The sequence below is a fragment of the Lampris incognitus genome, chromosome 9 (genome assembly GCF_029633865.1).
Source record: "Lampris incognitus isolate fLamInc1 chromosome 9, fLamInc1.hap2, whole genome shotgun sequence".
In the NCBI taxonomy this organism is placed as follows: domain Eukaryota; kingdom Metazoa; phylum Chordata; class Actinopteri; order Lampriformes; family Lampridae; genus Lampris; species Lampris incognitus.
In genome coordinates, this window is record NC_079219.1 from 22176088 (window position 1) to 22190121 (window position 14034).

Genomic DNA, 14034 nt, shown 5'->3' on the forward strand with positions numbered 1-14034 from the left:
GTGACATCTGTCCTCTTGGGGTCTTTGATTTAGCTTTGTTTCTTTCTTTGCCTGATTAAGCACTGTTCCCTTGTCTACAGATATGGAATGGATTGTCTCATTCAGTTTGAGGACTTTGCCAATGTCAATGCTTTCCGTCTGCTGAGCAAGTACCGCAACAAGTACTGCATGTTCAATGACGATATCCAAGGTAACTCGCCTTATGTTTGCTAAAAAACACACCTACACACCTCTTGTCTGCCCATCAATAGGATTTTACATTTATCATCAGTTCTTCCATCATTCACTTATGTAGATTGTAATGATAACTTTTTTCATTCATCCCTTTCTGCAACGGTGAAGTCAGTATTCTTATCGAGAAGCAAAGAAACACACAAGACTTTTCTTTTAATGCCTGCTTCTGACTAAAGGAGCCAACAATATCTTACCTACTCTCCCACTTGTTATGCAGATAGCGATACTAACACACACACACACACACACACACACACACACACACACACACACACACACACACACACACACAAGCCCAAGAATTCCAACAGACACATTCATCAACGCTACACTTTTTTCTCAGCAGGAGCTTTTGTGTCTCTGAGTCTCACACATGCCATTTCTCAAGGCTTTCTCTGATAAATCATAAAAGGAAAGAAAATAATCTCCTCTGTGTCTGTCATTCCTCTCCATCTCATTTTCTCTGTGCTTCAAAAGTCACTTGTCACCCGCAACGATAACAATAATGACGAGGGTCCTATGAGGGATGCTGATGATTGTAGAATAAAGAGTAGAATAAAGTCTTAATGCAAGTCTTTCCTCTTGCACAGGCACAGCCGCAGTGGCGGTGGCGGGGCTCCTCGCTGCTCTCTGCATAACAAAGAGCAAAATGTCTGACCATACCATCCTGTTCCAAGGTGCAGGAGAGGTAAGTATAGCGACAATTTTAGTCTATAAAATGGACTCGCGTAAGCTGGACTTAATTGCTGACAGCGATTGCAAACAAAAAAGTAATTTTTATCCAATGCATCGTTGACTCAAGAGCATCATTCGATGCATCGTTGACTTAATATGTACTGTGTATTTGCTTTGGTTTGATTTATTTGACATCAGTCACTAAACTTATAGCACTTATACTACTGCTGACATAATTCCACTCTGAGTACTTCAAAACATGACTTCCTAATTTTGAGTAAAGTACCAATTTGTAACAATACAGTACTTTGCTGCCATTTACCATTTGATCATGTAATCTGTTGTTTGGATTGTGACCCACATATCCCTAGATAGGTAGACAGATAGATGGATGGATGGCTTGATTGATTGATTGGATATATATATATATATATATATATATATATATATATATATATATATATATATATATATATATATATATATATACACTACCGTTCAAAAGTTTGGGATCACCCAAACAATTGTGTGTTTTCCATGAAAAGTCACACTTATTCACCACCATATGTTGTGAAATGAATAGAAAATAGAGTCAAGACATTGACAAGGTTAGAAATAATGATTTGTATTTGAAATAAGATTTTTTTTACATCAAACTTTGCTTTCGTCAAAGAATCCTCCATTTGCAGCAATTACAGCATTGCAGACCTTTGGCATTCTAGCTGTTAATTTGTTGAGGTAATCTGGAGAAATTGCACCCCACGCTTCCAGAAGCAGCTCCCACAAGTTGGATTGGTTGGATGGGCACTTCTTTGAGCAGATTGAGTTTCTGGAGCATCACATTTGTGGGGTCAATTAAACGCTCAAAATGGCCAGAAAAAGAGAACTTTCATCTGAAACTCGACAGTCTATTCTTGTTCTTAGAAATGAAGGCTATTCCATGCGAGAAATTGCTAAGAAATTGAAGATTTCCTACACCGGTGTGTACTACTCCCTTCAGAGGACAGCACAAACAGGCTCTAACCAGAGTAGAAAAAGAAGTGGGAGGCCGCGTTGCACAACTGAGCAAGAAGATAAGTACATTAGAGTCTCTAGTTTGAGAAACAGACGCCTCACAGGTCCCCAACTGGCATCTTCATTAAATAGTACCTGTTAGAGCCTGTTTGTGCTGTCCTCTGAAGGGAGTAGTACACACCGGTGTAGGAAATCTTCAATTTCTTAGCAATTTCTCGCATGGAATAGCCTTCATTTCTAAGAACAAGAATAGACTGTCGAGTTTCAGATGAAAGTTCTCTTTTTCTGGCCATTTTGAGCGTTTAATTGACCCCACAAATGTGATGCTCCAGAAACTCAATCTGCTCAAAGAAGTGCCCATCCAACCAATCCAACTTGTGGGAGCTGCTTCTGGAAGCGTGGGGTGCAATTTCTCCAGATTACCTCAACAAATTAACAGCTAGAATGCCAAAGGTCTGCAATGCTGTAATTGCTGCAAATGGAGGATTCTTTAACGAAAGCAAAGTTTGATGTAAAAAAAATCTTATTTCAAATAAAAATCATTATTTCTAACCTTGTCAATGTCTTGACTCTATTTTCTATTCATTTCACAACATATGGTGGTGAATAAGTGTGACTTTTCATGGAAAACAGGAAATTGTTTGGGTGATCCCAAACTTTTGAACGGTAGTGTATATATATATAATATTGATTGGATAGATAGATAGATAGATAGATAGATAGATAGATAGATAGATAGATAGATAGATAGATAGATAGATAGATAGGTAGATAGCATCTGTGGTGGGGTGCCACTGGGGTTTTGTATTTATTCTGTGATCTGGTCTTCTAAATCAGTCATTAGGCCTAGATGTTTTTTTACAGTCTGACTGCTCCTAGATACAGGTTGTCATGTCAAGATACCAAAGTATGGAGGTATATTGAGACACTCTTACAGCGGCTCTCTTCCTCCTCCTTCAAACCTTAATTTTTCCTTCACCCAGGCAGCAATGGGGATAGCTGAACTGATCACCATGGCAATGGAGAAGGAGGGGCTTCCTAAGGAGGAGTGTCTGAAAAAGATCTGGATGGTTGACTCAAAGGGTCTCATTGTGAAGGTAACTCCCTGTACATTGCATTTGTACTGTACACACGCACACACATGCACAGTGACACGGGCATGCAAATGTAACCGCATGCACAACTGCTGACCAGACTGAACGCAACGTTTGAAGTCCCTTTGACGCATGGTGAAAATCTTTGAGACGGACATGCATAGGACTGGACAGATTTATTCCAATACAATGTGTGGAGGCAAATGCCAGCGTGGTGATGAATCCACACATATAGTATTAGTTAGCCTTTACAGTAGTTAATCTATGGACTTTGTCAAAAGCATTAACACCATTTAAAGCATTATGTTTGCGATGGTTCAACAAATTTTCAAAAGATGCTTTTCACTGCATTTAGCTCTAGTGCATCCACCGTTGTCAGGCGATGCTTTCATCTATGGATGATGTAATCCTTTAAGCTGTAAGCAGCTGAATTATAGTGGTGTTTATAATGTTTACCAGATAACTGACATATGCAGAGGATGATGAAGGGTGTAGAAGATAATGTAAGCTTCAGACCTGAGTAGTACCCAGCTCTTCAAAAGTAGACCCTGCAGGCGTCCGGGTAGTGTGGCAGTCTATTCCGTTGCCTACTAACACGGGGATTGCCGGTTCGAATCCTCGTGTTACCTCCAGCTTGGTGTCCCTACAGAAACAATTGGCCGTGTCTGCGGGTGAGAAGCCAGATGTGGGTACATGTCCTGGTCACTGCACTAGCGCCTCCTCTGGTTCGTCTGGGTGTCTGTTCAGGGGGGAGGGGGAACTGGGGAGGAATAGCGTGATCCTCCCGCGCGCTACGTCCCTCTGGTGAAACTCCTCACTGTCAGGTGAAAAGAAGCAGCTGGTGACTCCACATGTATCGCAGGAGGCATGTGGTAGTCTGCAGCCCTCCCCGGATCGGCAGAGGGGGTGGAGCAGCGACCGTGACAGCTTGGAAAGTAGGGTAATTGGCCAGATACAACTGGGGAAAAAAAGGGGGAAAATTCCACACAAAAAAAAGAAAAAAAATTGACTCTGCATTGTGTATGTCAATGACATGTAAATTGAATATGTAGGAGATGGTTGCCTTTGGGCTCTTTACCACCAGTCTTCCTTCTTCTGTTCTTTCTTTTATTCATTGCTCCTTCCTCTTCTCTACTTGATTATCATCCTTTTGGGTTTTTTTCTTCCTTGCCTAACCCCATGTATGAATTCATATGGCGAATACACATTGACACTCCATAGGGTCGAGACCACCTCACTGCAGAGAAGAAGAGGTTTGCTCATGAGCACCCGCAGATGAAAAAATTGGAAGATGCGGTTCAGGACCTCAAACCTACAGCAATCATTGGTAAAATAGCAATTACAGTTTAATTCAGAACAAAGGCTGTTTTTTTCCTTTTCTCACATTGTTAACTGGTATGTCAGCCTATTAACATCATTAGATGGATTCAATATTGTTATGAAAGGAGGAAGTGAAAGATGAAGAGCAAGAGCAAGGAAAATGTAATGGCCATGCAATTGAAAAGAGATTGCAATCCATCACTGATTGCTGGGGTGAGACACACCAAAGTAGAAAAGTGGAAAGCTACCAATGTGTGTTGCAAAGCTGTGGCATAGTTTTTTAGGGCCACAGAAGTTGTTTTGATAGTTCGCCTTCAGACACTAAACCAGCCCTAGAGTTTGAAGAATGATTGTTAACATTGTTGATTCAGTCCGTGTCCTTGGGCGATACAGCGTCTTCATAGGCAATTTCAAAGTCACAAACCTGCATTGTGTACTGATGGATTTCTATCTTAGGTGTGGCAGCCATTGCTGGGGCCTTCACAGAACAGATTATCAGGGATATGGCTTCCTTTAATGAACGACCAATCATCTTTGCCCTCAGCAACCCGACCAGCAAAGCCGAATGCACTGCTGAACAGTGTTACACAATCACAGAGGTAGGCACCTGAGTTCTTATACACTACCTGACTATTTGGCATGCTTCAACACTCAAATAGCTATCAGTTGATGGTCATCTGACATCAGTAGATTTTGCATGAATTATGAGTGAGTGTCTCATAACTAAATGGTAGCTGCCCATCATTATTTAAAGAGTCATTTGACTTTAAAGGGAAACTTAATTATTGTTGTGAATATTGTGTCAATCTTAAATGTTGCTCGAGTTTAAAGAAGCAAAAATAATTCAAGTACACCTTCTTCCAGTAGAGAAAATGCCATTTTTCTGCTTGCAGTCACATTCTGACTAAATTCAGCCATCCCTACAATACCCAGAATTCATTGTGAACACTATGGCCTGGGATCCAACCCCACCATGCTCATCCTGTCACTCCATTTCACCTAATCCCTCTTCAGGGTACTCTGGCTTCAGTAAACTCTATAATACTAAACTAAATATTGTGAAAGATGTCTTCATCCATCACATCCTCTGCTGTTACATTTCGGTCAGCCAATTTTTCATTTTTGTACTTCACTTTTTACAATTACCACAATCTAAATGAAAGATCCCTTTTAGGCAATCATTACCGATTCTTCCCGTCTGAAGTTGGTCTCCAGCCTGATGTGCCTTGTTCTCTCCTTGTGGAGATGTGACCAAGGGAAACATATTTTTCATTAAATTTAAATCCCTGATCAGCAGGTAAATGTTCGACTTATCCACACAGCGCTCCCCAGCGACACACAATGAATTGGTGCCGTCCTGTAGTGAGCATGACTAAAGGACAAATATCTGGCGATAAAGCTGCAAAGCAAAGTTTCCCGTTAACAGATAAACTAATAAACTATTTTGCACATGGTGCAACATTTTCCATTTATTTTTTTTTGGTCCACAGATTGTGTGTGACACGCAATCTAGTATATGCTATACCACACTCTGCATGTGACTTTCATGCTTGCAGGGCCGGGGCATCTTTGCTAGTGGGAGTCCATTTGACCCTGTGACCCTGCCGGATGGCAGGAAGTTCTACCCTGGACAGGGGAACAATGCCTATATCTTCCCCAGTGTGGGCCTGGGCATCACGGCTTGTGGCATTCGTCATATTACTGATGAAATCTTCCTCACCACAGCAGAGGTAAGACAGACATACAAAAAATTTTATTCTTGCTCAAATATAAAAATATAACATGCATATGCACACACATACAGTCTTGCTCCCTATACTTATACTGGCTGCAAATACTAGCATCTCAGCTTCATACTGTGTGTCCAAGTGTTTGGCCTAGTGCTTCCTTAAGATCCGCTGAGTTCAGTTTACTCAAATCATTTTAGTTTTAAAAACAATCAATCTGAGTATTGTCAACTCTTCAAGATTCAAGTATTCCCAGCCAGTCATTTGTGTTCGAATAAGTCAAATCTATTTTGTATACAAAACACATTGTTTATAAGTTAACTTTTCTGATTGATTACATACTCAATTTCCTCTTTATTTTGTACTCACTTGGACAACGTTTCATATTCCAAATTAAATCATTTAACATTACTCAAAAACGGTAGGTATCAGAACTTACAAATATCAGTTGCTACATTTAATTGTATTTTGTTGCTGTTACTACAATCCTTTAAGTAAAACAACGACTAAGCCGAGTACATCGAAACACAAAATCAGCCATCTCGTATAATAAATAAATAAAATAATCCCTTAAAAAAACACTTCACTAATTTGCAATGCTTGCATGTTGCGAGTGCATGCAGTGATTTGAGATTTTGAAGTGGAGTTGGCAACCAGCAATAACAACACTGTCTCTGTGTTCATGTTCTTTACCAAATATACAAATCTTTCCACACTATTTGTGCGCGCTGTATCCAGCATTCCTGCCTAGTTATCTGGGGTTTGGCATTAGGAAACAAGACCAAGCGTTGTATAGTAACAGCTGGAGACCAATGTCCAATTTTAAATGCAAAATGGTTGAGCTGCAATGTCGAGGGTTTGTGTTTTGAGTGAGAATGCTATTTAGACTACCCAGATGAAACAGCTGGCAAAGAATTTGTTTAGCAAGTAATCTGCAATTCCCGACAGTAGAAATTGTACTGAGGCGAACATAACATGCAGTCCAATAACTGTGCCAGCACAATTTGGCAACACAGCATTATAGCTTTGTCGGTAAATATACACCTCTCAACAGCAGAAATTGTTCTGAGTCAAACACGGTGTTATGCAGTCCATAACAAGATGGCTCATTTGTGATGCAATCTCTCACACACGTGCATTGAAGTAGGCTCCATCTTGAAACAATAAGATCCCTTTGAAAAGGCAGGCACTGGACATGAATCCTATTTTTTTTCCCGATGAAACCATGCGACGTGAAAAGAACAATCCCCAAATAGGAAGACAGACCTGCCAGTCCAGCTTAAAATTAATATCATAACCATCCATCCAACCATTATCCAAGCCACTTATCCCAACCAGGGTCACGGGATGCTGGAGCCTATCCCAGCAGTCATTGGGCCATAACCATTAATATCATAACCATTAATATTAATAATTAGTATTCTCCAGTCATTCAGAATTTAGCATTTAGGTCAAGGTTTGATCAAGAACATAAAGACAGAAGTATCACATTGAATGTATAACTCAGTCATTTACTTAAAATTATACGTTGTGACTGGCGTCCGGTTAGAGTAGCGGTCTATTCCGTTGCCTACCAACACAGGGATCGCTGGCTCAAATCCCCGTGTTACCTCCAGCTTGGTTGGGCGTCCCTACAGATACAATTGGCCGTGTCTGTGGGTGGTAAGCCGGATGTGGGTATGTGTCCTGGTTGCTGCACTAGCGCCTCCTCTGGTTGGTCGGGGCACCTGTTCTGGGGAGAGGGGGAACTGGGGAGGAATAGCGTGATCCTCCCACGTACTACATCCCCCTGGTGAAACTCCTCACTGTCAGGTGAAAAGAAGTGGCTGGCGACTCCACATGTATCGGAGGAGGCGTGTGGTAGTCTGCAGCGACCGGGACGGCTTGGAAAAGTGGGGTAATTGGCCGGATACAACTGGGGGGGGGGGGTAAAAAAAATGTAAAAGCACAATGAGAGGCAGAGACTGACACACACACACACACACAAACACACACTATGCATATCATTTCAATATCACTATACATATTATAAGAGGGTTACAGGGGGTTTTGCTTAAATTTGAAAATGTAATAAGCCATTTAAATCGTACTTTTGCGGCTGAATAGTAAAGTGAATATGAACAGCAGTGTAGTAAGTGTGCTCTTAACTGGAGTGCACACTTACCAAGAAGAAAAACACCAACAGAGATTATAAAACATTTTGCATGGGATTACCTCGAGGGAAAATAGTTGCACACCACTAGAATTGAAAGCAATGACAAAATATTTGTCTGGTCAACATTTTTTGCAAATAATTAGTATTACCTGACCACCCACAAACTCCTTCAGTGATTAGATTGTCAGACTAACTAATCACTTTGTGTAGGTCTCTGTAATACGAAAATGTAATGCTTGCAGATATGTTTTGTTAAGTATATGACATAGCATGAGAACATGGCAGCTGTAATATAAAACAAGATCCTTGAATAAAATGAGCAAAATATGACTTTCAGACCTCAAAACATTGCACACAAGACACAAAGTCTTTCTATGCCAAGTACAGAAGAATATTGCCGAGGGTAGGCAGGAGAAAAAGGCAATATAAAGTATTAGTAGAAAGAACAAGAAGAGAAAGCGTGTGAATGATAAACAGATGATGTACCAATATCAGTGTTGCTCAGTCTGTGTGAAATGTTAGTGAATTGTGTATTGATGTAATAAAAGTGCCCTTTTTGCTGCATACACATTTTTATAACCTGTCTCCAAAGACTTGTTTGCAAACTTTCTCCAATTCCCTCCTCCTCTGTGTACCATTTCTACATCTGGCAAAAATTCAAGGTGAGCTTCAGAACTGATGGTTTCGTTTCCAAGTATGGCATTTCTGAAGGTTGAATTTGGGTTGGGGGAAATGATTAAAAATCTGCCCTGCAGGGGTGTCCGGGTAGCGTAGCGGTCTATTCCGTTGCCTACCAACACGGGGATTGCTTGTTCGAATCCCCGTGTTACCTCCGGCTTGGTCGGGCGTCCCTACAGACACAATTGGCCGTGTCTGTGGGGTGGGAAGACGGATGCGGGTGTGTGTCCTGGTCGCTGCACTAGCGCCTCCTCTGGTCGGTCGTGGTGCCTGTTCGGGGGGGGGGCGTGATCCTCCCGCGCGCTACGTCCCCCTGGTGAAACTCCTCACTGTCAGGTGAAAAGAAGCGGCTGGTGACTTCACATGTAACGGAGGAGGCATGTGGTAGTCTGCAGCCCTCCCCGGATGGGCAGAGAGGTGGAGCCAGCGACCAGGATGGCTCGGAAAAGTTGGGTAATTGGACGGGTACAAATGGGGGGGTCAAAAAAAAAATCTGCCCTGCAGTCACCTGTGATAATATGAATATGTTCTACAATTTCCCCAACAACAACTTCTTATTAGCCGTTCACTTTACCTTTCAGATGTTGGCTCAAAGTTGCTCTAAGTAGGGTGTCGGAACTAAATGTCAGAAGTACAGACAGTTTAGTGACACATCAGTCGTTATTTTGAAACTGGTCAATCAGACAGCATATGCATGCATGCGTTTGCAGTGCACATGTATGATTCTTTCTCTCATTCGCTCTGTCTCTCTTCCTCCACTTGTCTTTCTTGATCTGCTTACACTGTGTGTGTGTGTGTGTGTGTGTGTGTGTGTGTGTGTGTGTGTGTGTGTGTGTGTGTGTGTGTGTGTGTGTGTGTGTGTGTGTGTGTGTGTGTGTGTGTGTGTGTGTGTGTATGCATAGGCACTTGTGTCTGTTAATCTGAACTTTTTGTTTGCTGTGTAACAGGCCGTTGCTGACTTGGTGACAGAGAAGGACCTAGCAGAAGGAAGACTGTACCCTCCTCTCCCCTCCATCAGGGAGGTCTCCCACAAACTGGCAGTCAAGGTGAGGGCCCTGATGAACACCTGAAATAGACAGCAGGTGTACTTCTTGTGTTTTGACAGCTAAGGTTCATTTGTGTGGGGAGAAAATGCATGGGGGGGGGCACTAGCATACGCATGCATTTGATTATGTTTCTTTCATAAATAATTACACCGTGTGGGATGAAAACAGCACAGATCTAACTTTGAAAAACTCGCACCTTACAGATAATGGAGTACGCTTATGAGCACAAAATGGCGACACTTCGCCCAGAGCCAGCTGACAAGGATGCATACATCCGCTCTCTAATCTACAGCACCGACTATGAGGAGTTCACCGTGGACTCATACCGGTGGCCAGAGGATGCCATGACCTTCCAGTCCTGCAAACTCTGATGCAGACAGACAGATAAACAAAGGCAACAGCACTCGCCTTCGCACAAGGGCAATTACTGAAGTACAAACATTTCACCAGCAGGGATGCTGGGACTCTAAAGAGGCTATGTGTTGAATTTTTTCACATATATTGCTGTAAAACTTAGTTGTTAAAACACTTTCTAATGGGTCACCTTTAACAGCGGTGATATATGTTTCATGCCTTCATTTGGTCCTCGCTAGCAGTTCTTGGGCTCTTTTTTCCGACCAACAGTTCTTTCAGGAGAAAATAGATAAGCAACTGATAAAATGCAGAAAGCTGGGGAACTCTAAAACTATGCTAGGGGGGAGCAGATAATATCTATAGAAAGTGATGCCAATGGTTGTTAATTTTACAATTATATATTTAGAGAAAATCCTTCACAGGTGACCTTTAACTGTACTGTAATGGAACTCATTTTATGACTATGTCAAAGAATTCCTAAAATAGATATTGTAAAATAAACATTTTCATTGATGTAACCTATAGTGCGTTTGGTTATTTGGCCAAGTACCGTTATCTTCGATCTATTGAATGGATTGTGTATCTTTTAATAAAGTTGTGGTACTATATATTGAAGATATACACCAATCACCAAACATTAAAACCACCTGCCTAATATTGTGTAGGTCCCCCTTGTGCCGTAAAAACATCTCTGATAGGCCAGGAGCCAGGACCAGCCCTCAGGATGTTTTCTGCTACCTTTTTTTCACTATTATTTCTTGTTAGCCTATACCTTGGGCCATCAGAAGTTGATAGCGAGCACCCCCAACTCGGCCCCGTTTGGACACAGGGGGCCAAAAACCCAATTTTTGAGCCATGTTCCTGGCGAAATTATGTACATGCAAATATTAAGGTACTACAATGGCATAAATAGTCATACAAGAATGAAATTTGGCAGAGAGTATCCTGATACATAGGGGAAAGCAGGAAAATATGATTCTGGGGCTTGCTGCAACTCAATTTTAAGATATCACCCACACCATCCCCAAAAAGACAAAAAAAGTACTGTCCGCCTGACAAATTATCATCAAAATGATTATTCTTCAGCACTTTATGGTGAATATGTATGCCTCACTTGTATATAGACAACTTCCCTAGTTCTTAAGCTTCAATTTGAGCCCAAGATGACCTTTCTATCTCAAATATTACTCTTGCTGTGGCCGAAAGTCTTCACTATAGGCATACAGTACCTCAAATATGAAAAAAGCAGATATGTATAATTTCCATTGCCATGGTAACTGTGGGCTGTATCAGAAGCAGCCTGAATACCACAAGGCCACCACAGATTGAAGGTATGTATTAGGTTCTAGACCAGTGACTAAGCATTGTAACAATGATTAGACTATTTATTAAACTGATATTTAACAACCTTAACATGATTTAAGCTAGTCTCTTTAGTTTTAGCTAGCTAGCAAGCACAATTTTGTAATCAAGCTAGCGAGGTTGCAATATTCATGAGGTGTGTTGTAGCTACAGTTGGAATACTATCAGTCTGCACATTTGAGGTGATAAGAGAAATAATTGTAATGCAAAGCATTATATTTGAATCAATGTGAATTGACACACTGAATAGTACTCCCTATTTCATTATTGCAATACTGATTTTAAGATGGTTGCCTTGTTACAGTATATGAATCAGTCAAGATGCCAAAGAGACGACAAGATGATGAAGACTGGACACCTTGCCAGAGTTCTTCAAAGCAGAAGAAACAGCCACCGCCCCAGTCACCTCTGGGAAATCGCATTCTGCATGGTTGTAAGGGGACAGTAAATGTTAAGTTTATAGCCTTTTCTTCTAAGGCTGACCCACTTAATGCATTTACTGAAATCCACGACATGAAAAACAAACTTTTGACACAAACGTCTGACTGTGGTGGCATGCCAGATGTTTGTGACTCAATTCCTGATGAATTATCTGCTGATTGTGGGTATCATGAAAACTGTCGACGCATTTTTTTCTGTAATGCTAACCGTGCTTTAGCAAGAAATTGTCAAGCAGAAAAATACGCTACTAGACCAACACGTGAGCATGTGGATTCTTCCGTTTTGTTTGGAAATTATTGCATATTCTGCAAAAGTGGCACAGTGAAGCAAGCTTCTGGCAATAGATATAGCTTGCAGAAATTCCAATCAAATGCATACAAAAATATTGAGCAAAAAGCTATGGAACTAGGTGATGAAGATTTGTTGTGCAAAATCCAGGGAGTTGATTTATTTGCTAAGGAGGCTCAATTTCATGACTGCTGTCGCAAGCAGTACTTAGTAAAGCGAGCACCTCAGCCTGACACTACAGCTGCAGCGGATGAAATAACTACAAAGGGAATGATCGGTAAAGCTTTCAATGGGGTGTATGTTCATATAAAAACAGAAGTTATTCAAAAGGGTCAGGTTGTGAAACTTGCTCATCTTACTGTTTTGTATAATGAAACCTTGAGACAATTTGGAGAAGAAGCTCCTGCTCAGATAACAGGCCATAACCTGAGACTAAAAATCGAATGTTGTCCTGATCTCAAAGATAGTATCGACTTCTCATCTTGCCCACACAAAGACACATTAGTGTTTTGTACATCCCAAGAATCTATGAAGACGACAGTGCGTTCAGCTTATGAGATGGGAATTACTGATTGGGGTAAAGAGATCAGCCATGATCTTCACAAGAAAATCCTAAAAGACTTCAAAAATTCTGAACCACTCTCCTTGCCTCCTAGAGCTCAGGATCTCCCTGACCCAAAAGAGGAGATTCCTTTTGAAGTTTTCCAATTTGTTTTAAACCTAATCTGCGGTGAGAGGAAGCCATCATATCGGGAGGACAATCTGGCATCATCAATTTCTCAAGACAGCTGCAGAGCAGTTACAGCAGGTCAATGGAAGATGAAGAAACACATCTTACTATGTATGACACTACGCCATCTCTTCCGATCCAAGAGCATCACCGCTCTGATAAATAGACTTGGCCACTGTGAGTCCTACACATACTCAATAGAACTTGAAACGGCTCTGGCAAATTCAATTGTGGAAAGTGCTTCATTAATCAGCAACTCAGATTTTATCAAGAGACAACCTGATGGAGCAGTCTTCCATTGTGACTGGGACAATTTTGATCAGCTAGTATCAGATGTATATGGGGCAGGGTCCATTCATACCACTGTAGGCATTTACCTGCAAGATCAAGGGTCCTGTGCAGATGCAGCAGCCCTGACCACAACACAGCCTACACAAGAGTCAGCCTACACTAATCCGAACACTCAACCTCCAAAAAAACAACGATCATTTAAAAGTCCTGCTCAGGAGTTGCCAACTTACTACAAGCGGAAACGATCTGAACCAGTTAACTTGGAGTCATCCAATTCAAATAACACATTCACATACCACTCAAAATCATCAGATAGTGATATAATTTGGGTCATTGCTCGTAAAATCAACTTCGGCGATCAGCACATCCCTGGTCTGTCAGGTTGGGTGTCTGTTACTGGCCGTTCTCCAAAATGCCTCACCACAATTGGGTATTATCCCATGATCAATGCTCCCATAACTGACTTGACAACCATTCAAGAATGCCTTAGATGCAGCCAAGTCGCATCCTCTGAAGCTGGACAAGAGTACACCATCAGTACATTTGACCTAGGTGTTTGCATGAAAGCCTACCCTCTAATATGGAATGAACCTGAAAAATATAAAAAGCACATCATCCTCATTGG

At 41.4% G+C, this 14034-nt stretch overlaps 1 protein-coding gene across 1 annotated transcript in view; it reads left to right on the top strand.

Annotated features, from left to right (window-relative positions):
• Positions 1–10815, top strand: part of me1 (malic enzyme 1, NADP(+)-dependent, cytosolic) — a 117213-nt gene extending 106398 nt beyond the window's left edge. The window contains exons 7-14 of the mRNA XM_056286138.1: positions 81–190; positions 825–922; positions 2907–3020; positions 4239–4344; positions 4794–4936; positions 5894–6067; positions 9845–9943; positions 10147–10815. Coding sequence (XP_056142113.1) covers positions 81–190; positions 825–922; positions 2907–3020; positions 4239–4344; positions 4794–4936; positions 5894–6067; positions 9845–9943; positions 10147–10314 — 1012 coding nt within the window. The 3' untranslated portion in view covers positions 10315–10815. The remainder of the gene's footprint in view (positions 1–80; positions 191–824; positions 923–2906; positions 3021–4238; positions 4345–4793; positions 4937–5893; positions 6068–9844; positions 9944–10146) is intronic.
• The last annotated feature ends 3219 nt before the right edge of the window (positions 10816–14034 follow it).